The sequence below is a fragment of the Sycon ciliatum genome, chromosome 4 (genome assembly GCF_964019385.1).
Source record: "Sycon ciliatum chromosome 4, ocSycCili1.1, whole genome shotgun sequence".
NCBI lineage: Eukaryota > Metazoa > Porifera > Calcarea > Leucosolenida > Sycettidae > Sycon > Sycon ciliatum.
This window is the reverse complement of record NC_088646.1, coordinates 28,390,717-28,409,790: the sequence shown is the minus strand read 5'-3', so window position 1 is coordinate 28,409,790 and position 19,074 is coordinate 28,390,717. Positions and strand designations below refer to the sequence as shown.

The 19,074-nt window shown below is 47.5% G+C and overlaps 1 protein-coding gene across 2 annotated transcripts; it reads right to left on the bottom strand.

The window, feature by feature from the left end:
• Positions 1-447: 447 nt before the first annotated feature.
• Positions 448-19,030, bottom strand: LOC135815465 (TOX high mobility group box family member 4-like). Of its 2 annotated transcripts, XM_065328766.1 has the most exons (12): positions 18,669-19,030; positions 14,202-14,341; positions 10,875-11,241; positions 10,338-10,388; positions 9,685-10,223; positions 5,722-5,788; positions 4,476-4,544; positions 3,860-3,922; positions 2,868-2,933; positions 2,400-2,453; positions 1,428-1,519; positions 448-1,081 (listed from the first exon to the last, which is right to left on the bottom strand). In XM_065328766.1, exons 1-12 carry the CDS (start codon positions 18,690-18,692, stop codon positions 1,036-1,038), a joined length of 1,578 nt encoding a protein of 525 aa, XP_065184838.1. In that variant the 5' UTR covers positions 18,693-19,030; the 3' UTR covers positions 448-1,035. The 2 variants fall into 2 exon arrangements, with proteins under 2 accessions (XP_065184838.1, XP_065184837.1); XM_065328765.1 differs by having other exon boundaries at positions 9,685-10,388; positions 18,669-19,029.
• Between the last annotated feature and the right edge of the window lie 44 nt (positions 19,031-19,074).

Here is a 19,074-nt window from a genome sequence, read left to right as displayed (position 1 = left end):
TCCTCCCTCCCTAGCGTGACTTGCGCTGTGTGTGTGTGCGTGTGTGTACGTGCGTGCGCGCATGCGTGTGTCTATAAGAGTGCCTGTCTCTCACTCGCCTGCAAGTGCTGAATTTGGAAACTGTCCCAATATAACAGGATTCCCTTGATCTACAGCACTTTGCTGCATGAAAATGTGTCCGGTCAATACAGGTTTCCGCTTGGTACAGGGTCCGGCAACACACAGGTTTTACTGTAGTGCCAAGCTGGTGCCAAGTTGATAGTGGTTGATACGATACATGTCCAGTGCAGCACTGATGAAAGAGTGTGTCACATACCCCGGTAAATTTTTACGGAAAAAAGTTTTGCGCTTTTTCTGCAGAGATTGACTTGAGCAACACGGCACGGAAGTACCGATGAACGAAGCGGTTGCTATGAAGTCTCGGCTATAGGCAGATGGTAACCAGTATCTTGTGAAACAAAAACCAATTTTCTTTATTGAGCACTAACAAGAATCAAATATGCGGAACCTAACGCTGTTTTTATTTATTAAAGAATACTGTGTACAAGAATCTGGGAATGTTCGACAAGGAGAGCTTGACATAAGCCAGGGCAACACAGAAATCAACAAAATTTATGGTAGGTGGGAACATATCGGGACTAAATTTACTGGTGAAAAGCGAGTGGGAACGGCACCCAGGCCATGCTCAGGACACACACACGCGCACGTGCGTGCGCGCGACGAGTTGGACGTCTGGAAAACCTAGAGCTGGCAGCGGAACAAGCAAGCAAGGCAACTGTCGCTGGCAAGGCATCAGGTACCTGGTGGACAGCAGCAGGCCCTGTGCTGGGCTGGGCTCCGTACACAGTGTCTCAGCAGCGCGTTGCATGTACCGGCTCAGCAATGTGTGCAACAGCGTATATACACGTGGCCGATGCTGCTACTGTGGGCAAATGGTAGTTGGTCCAGGCGGGATGGAGACACAACAGAGCAATCATTCCAAGTAATGGCAACAGGAAGTATCACACTATCAGCATGTGAAACACAGCACCTTTTTCAAGGAACCTTGCGGCGTTCTGTCACCCAGTTTTTGAATGCAATTCTGTACAGAGACAAGACAGAGTCAACATGTAAATTCTGAATGGGATGGTCCAGGACTCAAGCTCGGATCATATCATGCGGGCGGTGTGAATCTAGGAGCTGCCACACACAGCACAGGCTGAATTATCCACAGATATACCATGTGATACATCTACACTATCGCCCTTGGAGTAAGTCTGTTCTTCATGGCCTGCCACAACAAACTCTTTACGCACAAAGAGGTCAAACTTCACAGACGGATAGAAGATGCCACATTTCTTAAAATTAATACCTAGCCGCCAGGGCTTTCCCCCCGAAAGTTCTGACATCGTTAGCATTAAATGCCTGGGCTTAGCATGGCCACTTACTGGCAGTGTGTCACGGAGCACTTGTCACTACAGTAGAGATTGCCTCGATGTCCTGCAGCTTGCGGTAGGCTCATACACTCCTCATTCAGGCACTGCAGCGACAATAGAGAATAGCAGTATATAATTATTATGAAAAATTGAAAAAGATCCAAATGATACCAAATAGCAAAAAAATTCAATAGTGATCACAGCAATACACCAAGAAGTACTACAGTTGCGCTCACTGAAATCGGGACCCAACGTGCAAAGCTGGCGCCCTCAACTTCCACGGCCCTTGACGCCCTCGAAATGGAATGAATGCGGCTGGGCGTACACATGTACACATACAATGATGTAATCGGAACTGGTCCAGGGCGTCAGCTTTGCACTTCGGGTCGGATTTCAGTGAGCGCAACTGTAGTTTGCAGAAAGAACACAATGATCTACACAAGAGAGCATGCATTTGGTACGAAAAAGTTACAGAAGTCTAAAAGCAGATTCACTTACTAGCACCAAGAGCACGTAAGAGTGTGCACCTCTGGACACCCTTTCTATGGAGTCCGCCGGTGAAACTCAAATCATGTGATGCGGGGTGCACGTTGTACGTTCTCAGCCTGCTTTTAGCAGGCAACGGAGTAGCAAAAGATAGCACTCCCTGGCAGGAATCCACTGAGCTTCTGCACGCCATCACCATGACCCTGGCGGATATCCAAATTGCGCAGGCTGGCCTTCTTTGTACGTAGTACAAAACGTGCTTGTGAATGTTCGCCGCCGGAGACCCCATATGCAGAGTTGGACGCTCTTGGGAGCTTATTGACGCTTACTTGTACCCAAAAGCAGGCTATGCTACGCAACTTTTCCATTCATTCAATGCCCCCTCTTGATATTTGCTTGGTAAAGCAAACTGTCGACATGCATCTTCATGAAGGGGGTTGGCATCTACACGTACGAAATTCTTTGTGTGCAATTTCGGAAAACACTATAGGCTCTCACCTTATTTGGTGCAATCTTCCTGTTGCGACCACGTGGCTTACCACCTGGAGTTGTCTATGGTTAGTCGATGTACATAAAGAGCCATACACACAAGTACACACACGCACACACAAGTACACACAAGTACACACACAAGTACACACACGTACACACATACACACATACACACACACACACACGCACGCACACACACGCACACAAGCACGCACACACACACGCACACACACACACACAAAGAAAGCATTGGTAAGCACAACGAACACGATCAACACGAACACACACACACGTTCTAGGCAGACACCTGACATACTGCTAAACGAACTGGAAGGTTAATTCATGCCGACAAGAGCTTGGAAGAATGCAATATAACTGAAAACACAAGAAGTGTCACAGTACAATCAGCACACGTAGTGCAGCTTCAGCACAGCTCCCTCCCTCCCCCCTCCCCCCTCCACCCCCGTGGCATACCTCCGGTTCCGCTATTGCGTAGAAGCCTGCGGTACTTGCACCATTCGTGTTAGTCGGTGACGTGCCCTGAAAAACACAAAACATCATTACACAAAGCGACGCACGCCATCACCATCGGAGCACTCCACAACTCCTCCAGGCTACACAGTCATGGTCACAGTATCCCTAAAGAGCTCCTACAGCCACACACAAATTCCGGCTATTGCTGTTGCTGCTACCGTTGGTGCAGTGGGGGTGGTGTAAGCTAGGAAAACTAATTTCAGAAAATTTCGGTATGCAGTGAAAAATGCATTTTCGGTGTAGGCGGTTCCGGCGTGAAAAGCACTTTACACACGCAAAGATCAATGCGCACTTCCGGTGCATACGTGTGTGAAATGTTGCTGCCATGTCCGCGTGCACTGAACTAAAGTCTGTCAGTGTCAGTGCAGGGCGCAGTGCAGCACAGCTTTTATCAATTTTGTTATCACCGTAGGGACGGGCAAGTGTAAGCACCGTCGCCGCAGTATGTAATATTGTGACTGTTCCGTATGCATGGCTGCTTGCATGACCCTTCCTCTTATCTATGAATAGAGGGGTTTCACATGACCATACGGCACAGCCATGTTGGTTCCAACTCCACTCAACCCCTGCATCTATAGGTCACATGATGTCGGCCATGTTGGTTCCACTGCCCACATGCCATGATCACTTTCTGCACAAACGTAGTCACATGACAAAGATGTGAAACCATTCAATAAAGAAACTCCAACAGGTTCTGAAATTAGAGTATACCGGTAGTGAATACGGCATAATGTAGTAGACAGTGTTAGATGCAGGGAATACCACTTCTAGGTGGTGGTGGATCACCAATGAAAGATTCATACTGTGCTTTGAAAACTGGTACTAGTACTGCACACTAATAGTCAAGACAAGACAGGATCATAGCCACGTTTATCAACTGGTGCTCCGAGCAGTCCGAGCACAGCCTGCATTCATATCAGCCGGTGACTCACTTGAATAGCCTTGACTGCCTGCTCGTACTCATTCGTTGATTGACGTGCCTGTGCATTGTACACCTACACACGGTGTCACAGCAAAGACAACAGAGGCAGCCAGCATTATCAGCACGTGAAGACTGTTAGGAAGTACCCCAGTGACAAATTGTGCACATCGTGCTACGGTGAAACGATATGCAGTGGTTTCCAGGTATTGTCAAGAGGGAAACTTTGATGAGAAATAAAGTTTCGTCAGTTTTGCTAAACTTCCAGAGCGCCCCACCACTTCAACCCCTCCTGTGGTTGTGTGATGGTAAGGTTGGGCGGATAAGACGCCTGTCCACAGTGTTGCGTCATGCAAATCCAGTCACTTCGTACTCACACGGGGTGCAAGTAAATACTGTGTTTGCACCATAGGAATTGATTCTCAACACTGACACGAATGGTCAAAGGGTGCCAAATACAATACAATGTATACTTGCCAGGAGTTCCTGCCAGGCAGTTTGGCAATCAACTGCTAAACCAATACAAGCTCCTTGGAAAGGCGCACCCCACCCCCACGCACACAAACACACACGCGCACACACCTACACCCACACCTACACCCACACACAGTATCCTCAAAGAAACTCACCTCTTGACTGCTCTCAGGCATACTCTCCCACATTGAATTCACCATCATCGACAGTTCAGCGAACGATGCCTAATCAGGCAAACAGACAAAAGGAACATACCGTATTTTCTCCAATAAGAGCCCGGGATTCTTATTTTTTCAGTGACAGCTCTACCCGTGCTACTATTAGAGACTGGGCTATTATTGGAGACTGGGCTCTTATTTTTTCAATTGTCACCTACCAAGCCAACTCCAGTCTATACAGGCATAAACTGACCATATCAAACTGATTTTTCAACCCTAAACTCAGGAATATTGTCTAAACAGATGTTTCACGCCAGGAAGGAAGCAGTAGACCGAAAACCTCCTTACAAATATGTTCTTGGCATGTTGTACTGCTGTTTTATATGCAGTCAATATACTTGTTGCATACTCCAATTGTGACCCGCGCTACTATTAGAGACTGTGCTCTTATTATTTCAAACCACCCTCACCCTGGATCATTATTGGAGGCCTGGGCTTTTATTAGAGAAAATGCGGTAATCAATATCACATTCATGATGGAGTGCCATCGTCAATTGCAAATAATCGCTTTACAGTGAATCTGGACATTTTAGCAACAGGGAAATCTTAGGGATTTTAGCGAATGGACCAAATTCGCCAAGGTTCATGAATTCCTAATGTTCTGTGTCATGTACATGTATCTAGAATTCTTTAATCGCCAATAAGAAACTGCTCATCGGCCATCAGAATGAAATCGCTAAATACATTTGTTGCTAAACTTTTCCGGCTTACAACAGTACATAGAATAAGTATTCCCCAATTTAACCCAGCAATAAACGAGAGAGAGAGAGAGAGAGAGAGAGAGAGAGAGATTGCGAAGGCACTGCCAGGCACACACTCCCAGGACACTCTCCACTTCAGTACCAGCGTAATCTAAATGCTATCACAAACCCCTCTGAAACCCAAGAAGGGACTAAAGTCAAAATCTCATTCTAGCAAGCCAACCAAAGTTACCCTTCCCACACAATGGACAGGGACAGACAGGTATACAGTTACTGGTCTCACCATCTCTCTCTAGGCCAGATATACATAACCCATAAGAGTCAACAAAGAGATGACAACATCAAGAAGAGGTTATGGTTAAAGCAGTTCAGTCAGTTGATCCTGACCAATACCACCCATTTGCCATCGGCTGGCCATCCTCTGAGTGCCATGCATTCTGCGTCTAGCAGTTGCGAATCTGTACACACAGCACACAACCTACCTTGGGGTTTTGTCGTCGTACTTCAGATTGAATCTCTCGAAAGAAACACTGATATGGCGAGAGAGGCCTGGGAGAGAGAGAGAGAGAGAGACACACACACACACAGACACACACACACACACACACACACACACACACACACACACACACACACACACACACACACACACACACAAATACACACAGACACAGCCATACAATGAAGGTTGTGTAATTAGGGTTTTGTAATAAGCAACACTATCTAGGGTATAAATGTAGCCAATAGTCAATTCTGACCAAAGGGGCGGGAGATTCTAGAGACATCCTATTTCAATGAGCTTGACATAGTGAGAGCGGTGCTCATCTCCTCCCACATCTCCTTTGCCTTTCCAACCGAAGCCAGGTACCCGTTCCCGTGCGGGTCTCCTGGGGGCGGAAATAACCTTCGCTCAAACTGGAAATCAAACCAGAACCATGTTTTTGGAAGAAAAATGCTCTAACCACTTTGCAAACCATGCACATCGCCTAATTATTTATTTAAAAAATTATAAGAGGACGAAATAAGCGTTTTTACTCCGAGTTTCACGCACTAAGCAGAAAACAGCAATGAGTAAATCTGGATCAGTACTGGTTTATATACCCACAAAGCAAAGTGTAAATGACTGCATCATGGCGCAAATCTAAAAGGTGCGAATGACCGCAGTGCAAAGCGCAAATGACTGCAGCATGGCGCAAATCAAAAAAGGTGTAAATGACAGCAGTGCAAAGCGCAAATGACTGCATCATGGCGCAAATCTAAAAGGTGCGACTGACAGCAGTGCAAAGTGTAAATGACTGCACCATGGCGCAAATCTAAAAGGTGTGAATGACAGCAGTGCAAAGCGCAAATAACTGCATTATGGCACATATCTAAAAGGTGCTAAAGACAGTAGTGGAGAAAGGTATCACTTTAAGTGACAAGCACCGGAGCTGGTTGTCTCCTACTTGATTAGGTGATGGCTGTGGATGGTTTGAAGTTCCCAAGGCAGTACCTATTCTCGTGGCGACACTTTGACACAAGTTCACTCCTCTTGTTGAGAGAGAGAGAGAGAGAGAGAGAGAGAGAGAGAGAGAGAGAGAGAGAGAGAGAGAGAGAGAGAGAGAGGTGCTTGGGTGCTGGGGCGATTGCTAATTGTTCTGCCAGGCACAGGTTGCACTTTTCGCCTTTTGTTTTCAATTATTTATTTATTATTATAAGCTTGTTCGCGCTGGCATCACCAAGCAAGCTTGGCTAGCCTTCACATAAGCCAAATGGACAAAAGAAATGAGGAACAAGCGAGGTCTAACGCAACATATACTGTACTTTGTTGATCCTATCTTCATTAGGTCCATCATTCATAGTAGTGGTAGGTTTTTCTTGTGACCAGACGATGCTTGCAGGCACCAGCCCGAACAGTTCACAAGCCGCACTCCACGACAGCTAGAAGTTGCTGCTGACAAGCCTTGTTTCGTTCCATAATAATTATGATGACGAGAATTCGTCAGAGGAGAAGCAGGTACTGAATTAAAGTAAAAGTAAAAAGTAATTTATCGTGTCCGTTCCCGAAGGGAACTCACGGCAGCCGCTAACACTTGGCAAACCCTAGGGTTTACTGAATGAAAGGGGTTGAACTAAATGATACTGTTTTACAGAAGATACTGGCGCAATGTGCGTACACTCAAGAGACACAACTAACACATGTGACAAATCAACACGAACAGAATGGTGTAGAGCGGAGGTGTTATGAACCCTGCCTACACAACTATCACTTGTGCTAAGTCAATCACAAGGAGGAAGAGAGGCACACAGAATAGGTTGCGCTAAAACTGACACGTCACAAAGTACAGGTCGTCCCCCGTTAATACGAGTCCGGTTAGTACATAAACCCCGTTAGTACATAAGAAATCTCAAGTCCCGGACGAAACGTGGTCACTTCCATACAAATTTTGTCGGTTAGTACATAATCCGTTAGTACATAACATTTCTCCGTACCCGCATGTCACCTACCTCAATAGTACATAATTTACTGATCTTTTGGCCTTCCAGTGGAGGCACATCGTGTTCTAGTTTCTACTTGTGGACGCAATAGGCATAGAAATCAGAGCGCACATCACAAACCGACAAAGCTCTGTTTTTTTGCTGAGTGACTGTACAGGTGCGGCTGGGCATGTACCATGTCAACTGTAGAATCTTCGCTAAATGTGACCGTTATAACATAATTTTTATGTTATATCGAGGGAATCAAGAATATCTCGCTGCCTAGTCATGGTAGCAAGAAACACTCAGAAAAGTTGAAAAAAGTGAAAAATTCTGGTATACAAGCAAGTTATGTACACTTTCGTTTAGTACATAAACCCCGTTAATACATAACATTTGTCAAGTCCCAGAGATTATGTATTAACGAGGGACGACCTGTATACTGAAGTGGTGACAAAGATGGGTACAAAGTAGAAGCCAAGTAACAGCCAACAAAATCGTTTTGGATGTCTTTGCGTTACATCTGAAAGTTGCCAACTGCACAAGACAAATACTTCACGAACCTTTAAAAAATTAGCTGAAGGTGGGTAGAAAGGAGTGTGGGATACAATGGCGGACTATGAGATGCCAACCCTGCAATCAAGACGGACGGACACGTCGCTTTAGCATCTCACAGTTCGCAATTGTATCACACACTCCATTCTACCCACCGTCGGCTAATTTTTCGAGGTTTGTGAAGTATTTGTCTTGTGCAGTTTGCAACTTTCAGATGTAACGCAAAGACATCCAAAACGATTTTGTTGGCTGTCACCTGGCTTCTACTTTGCTTCCATCTTTGTCACCACTTCAGTATACTTTTTGACGTGTAGGTTTTAGCGCTAACTATTCCATGTGCCTCTCTTTCTCCTTGTGATTGACTTAGCACTAGTGATAGTTGTGTAGGCAGGGTTCATAAGACCTCCGTTCTACACTATTCCATTCGTGTTGATTTGTCACATGTGTTAGTTGAGTCAATTGAGTGTACACACACTGCGCCAGTATCTTCTGAAAAACAATATCATTAATTTTAGTTCTTCCCGTCATCATAATATGGCACGAAACAAGGCTTGTCAGCAGCAGCCTCTAGCTGTCGTGGAGTGTGGCTGATGAACTGTTCGTGCTGATATGTCTGCAGACATCGTGTGCTCTCGTCTGGTCACAAGAAAAATCCATCACTACTATAATCATTCTACAACGCAACACAATCCTGACAGCTATATAATTATGGAGAGGGTTGCTAATTTATATATAGGGTGAGCTTCTCTAATCCCAGTCTTTGGCTACACCACAAGTCGGTCTATCAGAGCTAAGACGAATGCATGAGGCTATAGTGCTCAGCTTTTTGGACTGTGTAGAGTGGAGCCATGAACTGTGTGTGAGAGTCGACCACGGAGAACTCCAGTCATGATGATGCTAGAATTGAGCCACATAATTTTAAAAGAGAGACGCGCAATGGGACCATTGTTACTAGATGCTATACACGACGGGAGCAAAGACAGCGTTTATATAGACAAAAGTTGAATTGTTACGGACGTGGCCAGAAGTTGGCTATGCCGAAACTTTGGATATTAATGGTAGAGAAGGTGCGCGGCATAGGACGCTGTTGGTGTTAATAGTCGTTACTAGTATTTCTGAATGCATTGCAGTGCGCTGAACTTGGGCATCTGGCCTACATTGGTATCGGTTGCCAGTGACTCTAGACCTACCACAAGACGCTAGAAGCCAGAGACACACATTAATTTATTTACTGTCACATTCAAGCAGACACTGGCGCAACAGGAGAAAAGAACGAACGCGTCCGGTAGATTTAAACAGTACGATCGCCCCTGCTGCGTGGTTCTGCTGCTTGGGTGCATGTGTGAATGAATGCTGTCAAATAGGATTTCCGTAATACATCTGCATACAACAAGGATCAGACAAAAACTGTATACATGTACAGGGGGCCTTACTTCGGCAAAGCATCAATCGCCGCCTTCTTCTTTTTCTTTCGAGCAGGCTCCGAGAGGCTATCGATAGACAGTTTTCTTCCCATAGAAGCCTGCGGTGCAACTGCTGCTGCTGCTGCAGTGGCCTGAGCTGCGGCGGCCACTGCTGTGTGAGATGGTAGAGCTAAGTTATCGGGTAACGAGCTGGAAAGCAGAGGCGATGTGGAGACCGTGAGTGTGCCTGCTGTTGCTGCTGCTGCTGTCGACTGGGGCGCGAGGACTGCCGATGAAATACCTATATTAGACACAGACCCTGCTGATGCACTTACTCCAGTCGAACCAGCAGGGGTGAAGATATTAGAACTCGGGGGTAATGCCGCTGCCGACGACGCTGGTGTACTGATAACAGGCGGCCTCTCCGCGTTCACAGATGTCATAGTCGTTGTGACACTACTCGCTGCAGTACTACTGCCTGTGCTGGACACCGCTGGCTGCTGCTGGGCACCAGCGAGAGCAGCCGCCATGGGAATGGCAAATACCGTGTCAGGTTTGGCCGACGCCAGCAGCTCTTGCATGTGCTTCTGCTGCTGCTCCATCTGTGCAGCTAGGGCTGAGTTCCCGCCCCTGGATATCTCCACAGCACGCTCCAGCTGCTGGCGTTGCCAAATCTGCGCCTGGGAAATTGTCATCAGCATTGCAGGCTGATCACGACCGTTGATTTTCATCACCTGATTTCACGTACAAATGCAAACACACACATACCACACACACACGCGCGCATGTGCATGCACAGAGGTGCACAGAGAAAGTCGTATGTATTTTTCAGAATACTGCACTGCATGAAACCGGATAGGGAGAAAGAAAGCTATCAATCAATTACTAGTACACTACAGGTGATCGTACTTCACCACACAACTCAGTAGAGATGTGTCATAGGTTATGGGCAAGGATACTGCTTTGTGGCACACTGGGGGGGAATAATAAAGCAAGCAGCCAGTACTAACAGAGAGACCAGACAGACAGACAGACAGAGAGAGAGAGAGAGAGAGAGAGAGAGAGAGAGAGAGAGAGAGAGAGAGAGAGATCGGAGAGAGATCGGAGAGATCGGAGAGAGAGAGAGAGAGAGAGAGAGAGAGAGAGAGAGAGAGAGAGAGAGAGAGAGAGAGAGAGAGAGAGAGAGAGAGAGAGAGAGGCTCACAGGCACCGAATCTTACCTGGATCGGCATATGCTGGGGCAGCAGAGGATTTGCTGAGGAAGTAGCAGGTGACAACTGGGGTGATGAAACGGCTGTTTGTGATGAGGACTGCGCACTCGTGACATGAGATGATGCAGTGGCAGTTACGGATTGATGAAGGGGCACGGTTGTTTGACTACTTGTCGATACTTGACTTGTAGCAGGTACCTGCACTCCTGCCGGTTGAGACTGCGACATGGCAGGACCCTGAAAGGCTGACGGCGCTGTTGTAAGAGACGAATTTGCGGACGTTTGTATAGCCGTGGCCGGTGAATGTGCTGGCAGAGCGGACGTGCCCAGGAGTGATGTAAGTACTGACGTGCCCTGACCCGCTGACTGGGACAACCTGAAATGCCAAGTCAGACGCCACAATACACAAAGTGCACACAGACACACATCTCTCAACCTACTTATTGCACTAGAAAAAAACACGTTGAGAAAGTCTTACCACATGCACGTATGTATATGAGTCACTCCAAGGTAGAGACGCTTACACAACCAAACACATATGTAGACTGAGTCACTCCAAGGTAGACGCTTACACAACCAAACACATACGTATATGAGTCACTCCAAGGTAGAGACGCTTACACAACCAAACACATATGTAGACGGAGTCACTCCAAAGTAGACGCTTACACAACCAAACACATATGTAGACTGAGTCACTCCAAAGTAGACGCTTACAAAACCAAACAAATTAAAGGCCGACAGGACAGATATGACAAAGGAACACAAATTGAGTGCTTGTATTACAACATGTCACAGTACTGCTTATCACACCTATCTCTGTAACAGTCGTGCCCACTATTAGTAGTACAACACTGCGCTGATCATTCAGGCGCCACTTTCCTGCCAAGCTGCCAAGGGACACCGCATTCTTTGTCGGATATAGGCCACAGTATACGCATAGTCTTCTGATGACTGCATCATAGCAAGAAATTCTGAGTGGACACAGACTACTACAGTCAAATCTGCCGTTAGCGACCTCTGCTGTAGGCGACCATCTACCGTTAGCGACCGATTTTCCGTGCACCGACGGTTTCACATACAAACTGATCTGTCCAGAGCGACCATCTGCTGTGCGCGACCAGCGACCGCGATTTCATGCACGGTGGCTGCATTCAAATCTGCTGCAAGCGACCGCGACCCAGGTTCAGGTGCGAAACTGTACTTGCCAGTGCGCTGTCAACTGCAAAGTGTGAAAGTGCGTTGTCTTGCAAGTGCGATCGACTGGCGCCTGGCCTGTACTGGCTGTAGGCTGTACTGAGGCTGTTCTGTAGCTCTCAAGTCCAGGCGCTAGGCAGTGTCGATCTACTGCCGTGTCGCATACGCGTAATACGGGTATGGTCGTCGTTGAATATCCAATAAAATGATATTAAAAATCACATTATTCTCGTCGATTTGAGTACATGGAAGCATATACCTGGTATGCCGGATTTACCATACATCTGCCGTAAGAGACCATCTGCCGTAAGCGACCGCTTTTTCTTGCACCAAGGGGCGGTCGCTTACGACAGATTTGACTGTAGTAATATTTGCACCTGGCCCGGTGTGTGATAACAACAAGTGATTGTTACTTACATCTATCACCTACTGTAAACAGGGAAAAGTTTGCACCGATTTTAGTTGCGATTTGAGAGCACCGACAAATTTGTACCTGGAGATATTTGCGATTGGAGTCAATTTCCTCGGTTTCTTTACTACTGTTCTACGTTTCGCGCCGGCTTACTTTTGCGATGCCACACCCATCGCGAAAACCGCGAAGGATTGCAGCTCGCAAAGGTTTCCCAGTTTACAGTGCACCTCACACTCCAAAGACACGCTGACACCTGCATTCTTGTCTTCACACCATGTGTTATCTGTTGTCATCTCAGATCTGCAAAGTCCTACAATACCTTCTTCTTCTTTTGGCCACTTAGTCATGCCGGAGTTACTAAGTCATGCCAGCAGACTGCACCGTGAAATCAAACACATTTCCCAGGCCTTTTGAAAACTTTTTCCAGACAAGTTTTAACAAGTTTCCGATTACACGAAGGAGCAAATTCAATGTAAATGTTTTAGCAAAATTACCCTGCAACTCAGGTAACATTTCTTATGAAAATCAACATTGGTACAACCAATCTTGAGCAGATACAGCAAACAAAGTTACCCATATCCACTCCCCAGCAACTAGCCAAAAGCTGGAAGCACCGGTCCAAACACAAAGCACACAATATAAAAATCTTTGCACGACGGAGCAGTTGTGTGAATGTTAATGTGTGTGTGTTTGTACGTGATTCGTCTCCATGAAGTTGCTGATTCACCGGGATGGTCTTTGTGCGCATGATGTGCAGTCGCGCATTTCTAAGGCGTCTCGAGTGTTTGGTTGCTTGCAGGCATCTGTCTTTGGGAACAGCTACTAGTCTCTCCGATGTCGACGTCGTGTCTACGTGGCTCTCGTTCCTACGACCCTGTTGTATGGAGCAGAGACCTGGACGACCAACGCTCCTGATCTGCGCCGTCTTAACGCATTCCACCATCAGTGCGTGCGGGCTATTGTCGGCATCTCGAGACACCAGCAATGGGATGATCGAGTCACTTCTTCAACATTGGCGAAGACCCTCGGAATTGATTCGGACATCGGCAACATCATCCACGAGCGTCGGCTACGATGGCTCGGCCATATTGGCCACATGGACGATGACCGTCTGCCCAAGTGTACCCTGTTTGGGGAGCTCTCTGTAACTCGACCTCAGCACGGCCCACGCAAGCGTTGGCGGGATGTGGTTGTGGACGATTTCAACCGCATTCATTCACCTGTCCCGGAGGAATGGCTCGACACTGCCCAGAACCGCTGGGAGTGGAGGGAGGTCATCCACCGTCGTCCTCAGCCTCGTGATGTCTCCGCCGAGCCAGAGTATCGTTGTGCTTGCGGGAAGACGTGTCGCCGCCCCGGCGACCTCAAGCGCCACGAACCTTTCTGCCGGTCGCCGCCGAATTAGTCCTTTCGCTATCATTGCCTACGGCAATGGGCAAGTTCAAGGTTCAAGGTGTGTGTGTGTGTGCGCACAACAACAAAAATTCACAACAATGTGTATACCCTATTTTCCGGAGTATAAGCCGCACTGGAGTACAAGCCACACCCAGATATTTTGGCCCGGCTTTTCGGGTGTCAATTACTAGTGTTTAAAGTGCGGCCTTCACAATTCTCTCGCTGATTAATGCCTCTACGATCACCTTGTGATTATGAGTTATACATACATACATACATACATACAAAGTGCGGCCTTATACTCTGGAAAATACGGCACTTGCAGCACTCACTCAGCCGCCAGTGAACTGATGAGATCTGACTGCGGTAGGACTCCACCACCGAGCACATCTGGCACGCCGCTATTCGTCTCTTGAGATAACGAGTCGTTCAAGGCATTCACCATAGCCTCCAATGGGTCTGCCGCATCCATCTAAGTGAATGAAAGGAGCACACGATCACAAGAGAATGAGTATGAGCATGAGCATGAGCAGCTGCCGATAACACAAACATCTAGTGCGACAACAAGCATCACTTTACTTGTACGTTGTTTGCACCATCTAGTAGACATGAATTGCTTGCGAAGAGTGCAGTGTATTGCAAACACATGAACCGTATTTTCAGCAAATACTAAGTAAAGCACGGGTCTCCAACAGGACCGTTTCAAATAAAAGGAGCATAGTCTCTAAAACTTTATTATGAGCGGGTATTTAATGCCTATCACTGTTCGCAGCTGCTGCCTGTGGAACGAGTCCAATTTCCGCTCCTGTGTCCCCGTGAGACTCCATGTGCCACAGTTATAAAGCAGGATTGGTAGAATGAAGCTATTATAGAGGCGCACTCGTAGAGACTCTCTGATGTGTTGCCCTCTCAGCCATATCACCCACATCCGGTGAAGTGCGCTTGTAGCCAACCGCTTTCGTCTGCCTATGTCCTCATCCACTCCAAGCATCGAGCCCAGCTTTATTGTGTGTCGCCACTGTTCCTCTATTCGATCCTTTTGTCTGCTTATCATGGTGTGTTCCGTCTTCCCCTCATTCATCTTCAAGTTCCACTCTGCTAACGAAGAGGATATTGTAGGAAGGCAATTTTTTAGATACTTTTGGTCGGTACTGATGAAGTCCACATCATCTGCATATTCCGACTCTCCGGGCAGAAGCAGCTGGACGTCTCGGTCTGGTCGCGGCGGTAGACGGTTTCGTACCTCTCTTGACGCAGAATCTCGCCCCGTGAGCCAAATCATCAGAGATGCTAGATGGAGGCTGTTTGGTCATGTGCTGCGTTTGGAAGAGGCAGCCCCAGCCAGACGTGCCATGGGAGCTTACTTCTTAGGGGGTAACGGCCCCAGCTTTAGGGGACGCCCAAGAACAACGCTCCCGCGAACGCTCAATAATGATCTCAAAAAGCTGAAAAATAATACCGCCCTAGAGACTGGCGATGACTTGAACATGCTGCAGCAGCTTGCCCAAGACTGTCGACAGTGGCGGGAACTGGTGAAGGCTGTATGTAGCTGCTAATGAAACAATGGACATAATTTATACCTTTATATATAGATAATGGAGATGACTGCAACAGGCTGCAGCAGCTCGCCCAGGATCGCCCTCAGTGGCAGGACCTGGTGAAGGTTGTATGTAGCCGCTAATGCAACAATGGACATAACTTTGCGTTTCCATCTTGTCTTTTTTGCGATTGTGATGCTTGATGTGCACTGTGCTTCCTCGCATTCACTTGCTCCTTCTTGCAGCTTGTCTCTTTTTTCTGTTTTTTTTTTGTTCTGTTTTGACTCAACTTTTGACGCTCTGTGTGCATTGCGCTTCCTCGCGCTCACTTGCTCCTTCTTGCGGCTTAAGCGAAGGCTATATGTGAGCTTTATAAGCTCACTGATGCTAACGCGAATAGAGCATAATAATAATAATAATAATAATAATAATAATAATAAGACTGCCAAGGAATTCTCCTCGTCGATGCGTCTAACGCATTTAATGCACTCAACCGGCAAGTGATGCTCCACAACATCCGCATCATATGCCCTGCTGCCTCAGTCGCTGTTACCAACTTCTACCGCAGAGCAGCTAAGTTGTTTGTGCATGGTGAGGTGGTCTTGTCTCTGGAGGGCACTACACAGGGGGATCCTCTGGCTATGCCAATCTATGCCGTCGCTCTCGTTCCGCTGTTGGCTGCTCTGGATGCCTCTACCAGTCGTGTTCACCAGATATGGTATGCTGACGATTCTGCAGCAGGTGGTAAATTGCGTGCTGTGCGCCACTGGTGGGACTTACTCACAGATCTTGGCCCCCACTTTGGGTATCACCCGAATGCTGCCAAGACATGGCTAGTGGTGAAGCCATCCAGCTTGCCAGAGGCCCAGGAGATCTTTTCCGGCACAGGCATTAAGATCACTGCAGAGGGTCGGCCATACCTCGGCGCTGCCATCGGCACAGAGGAGTTCCAGCGACGGCATTTCTCAGCTAGACTGGAGGAATGGTGCAGCCAGCTTACAGTGCTCACAGAGTTCGCAAAGACTGATCCCCAGTCTGCCCTCGCCGCGTTTGCACACGGTCTGCGTCATAGGTGGACGTATGCTATGCGAACCACACCTGATGACATTGCTGACTTTGAAGCTCTGGAGTGTGTCATCGCCCAGGAGTTCATCCCAGCTGTTACAGGCGTTGCTCCTCCATCTCCCCCACTGCGCCAGCTGCTGTCGCTGCCCCCTCGCCTTGGAGGTCTTGGTTTGCTGTCCCCCCTGTCTATCGCTCCACTCCAGCACGCCACATCAGTAGCAGTCACCAGTGAGCTCCAGGCCAACATCATGCGCCAGTCCCTACTGCTGGCCACTGATGAGGACACCGTGCGCAATGCTAAGCTCCAGGGCCGTGCCAAACTCCGTACCCTGTGGTCCGACACTACTGCCACCATCAGTGCAGACCTCAGCGACCATGAGCAGCGCTCCTTGGAGGCTAGTTGCGACCGCGGTGCCAGCTCGTGGCTATCGTGCCTGCCCATCGCTGCACACGGCTTCAGCCTCGACAGGAGGTCATTCCAGGATGCTCTTGCTGCACGCTACGGGTGGCCTGTTCTTGGTATCCCTGACACCTGCTTATGTGGTGTGCCTTTCACCACCGACCATGCCATGATATGCAGACGTGGCGGCTTCCCCATCATCCGCCACAACCATGTCCGGGACTACATTGCCGGCCTTCTTGGCAGAGTGTGCAATGCCGTGGAGACGGAGCCTGTTCTTCAACCCCTTGCTGGTGAAGCTCTTCCAAGGGCCGCCAACACTGACCCTCAGGCCAGACTGGACGTCAAGGGGAGGGGCCTCTGGTCCATGCAAGAGGATGCATTTTTTGACATAAGGGTTTTCTATCCCTGCGCGTCCTCTTACATGACTAAGTCCCTCTCTGCGACCTACAGATGGCATGAGGAGCAGAAGAAAGCGGCTTATGGTGAGCGGATCCGGCGGGTGGAGAGGGGCAGCTTCTCTCCATTGGTGTTCTCCTCTGTCGGGGGAGCTGGCGGTGAGGCCCGGAATATGTTGAAACGTCTCGCCATTCGCCTGGCAGCGGCAACCGGAGACTCGTACAGCATCCTCATGGGACGGATCCGCTGTGAGCTTGGCTTCACTCTAGTCCGTGACTCCGTCATGATGTTGCGTGGTAGTCGGAGGAAGGTGAATTTCAGCCATCACCCCAGCGATGTCCTGCAGCATGAGTCGCTCATGCCAGTTTGACTCGGCTCGATTTGTCTTTTGTGTCTGTGCATGATGATGTCACAGGTTTGTTTGCCAGTTTTGGTTCTGTTGCCGTTTATCCTCCGTCTTTGCTTTTTGTTTTGCTGTTTCCTTTCTCTTCTTCCTCTTTGCTCACGTTGATGCCATTTTGTTGTGAGTCCGCATGCTTTGACTCGAACTCGCAAGGTTGATTATTATCTCTTGCACCTTTTACTGGTTTAGGACTTGTGCCCAGTCCTGAAGTTATTGCTCATTGTTTGTGTTTTTGTTTTTAATTGTTTTGCATTTACATTTACATGTATTTAGAACACATGTGCAAGGTTGATTGCTATCCCTTGCACGTATCAGGGCCTGTGCCCTTTCCTGTTTTATTTCATCTCACATAATAGTACATAATAAACCAGTTTGTCCCCCCCCAAAAAACAAAAAAAAAAAAAAAAAAAAAAAAAAAAAAAAATAATAATAATAATAATAATAATAATAATAATAATAGTCTCTAATATTAAGGCCGGTTGCATTTGGACCATGGAACAGTACATTGCAGGTTAAAAAAACAGTGCAGTATGTTAAGCATGCGTTTGTATGGAGGCTTATCTACATGTAGTACTTATTTTCTGGTATCTATGTCTATGATTTCGATGCTGGAATTGGCTTGATATTGCATCATCACAAGAATAAAGCACTGCCTCCATAGTAGCGTGGGTAGAGCTCTCACTCACATACCGGTGATAAGAGCCCCTGGCTCTTATAGGAGAAGACACGGTAAGAATACGGTACATGCAATACTGTGTGTGTGTGTGTGTATGATGCCCTATTCTCGACACGAGTGCTGGCCTGGACTATTCAGTGGTGGGATAGTGTAGAGTTCAGTGAAAACTAGTCGCACAAGCGAATTTGTTCTCAGCACCACGCTGTATTCAACATACGGCGCATATGCTCGGATGTACATGTACACTTTACTGTGGATATAATTATCACTCCAAACAAAAAATTACAAAAATATTTCAGAGCAAAATGTGGACTTTACCTCGGGAAGAATGGAGTCAGCCATCTCGATATTGACATAAATACTATACCTAGGATTCCCTGGTCTTAGGTGAGTGTGTCGGAAACCTTTTCACTGCGTGCAGTACGAATTGGGCTCGCACAGCCTGCTCACAGAATTTCCAATAGCCAAATTCCGATACATTTATGAAAAGAGAGAGAGATAGAATAAGGGGGCGAAGAAGCCCGGACGAGCAAGAGTGTGTGTTTGCGTGTCAACACACTAATGCATTGCAAGGAGGGTATGAAGAGACATCCACTGTTGCCTTCTATTGAATGGATAACGGCAGTGGTTACTTGATAAGGAAAAGTCAACCAACACTCCCAAAAAAAAGAAACAGCAGAATTCAAGCAGAAAGCTGTTATTTTCTTCTTCTTTTTTTCAGTGG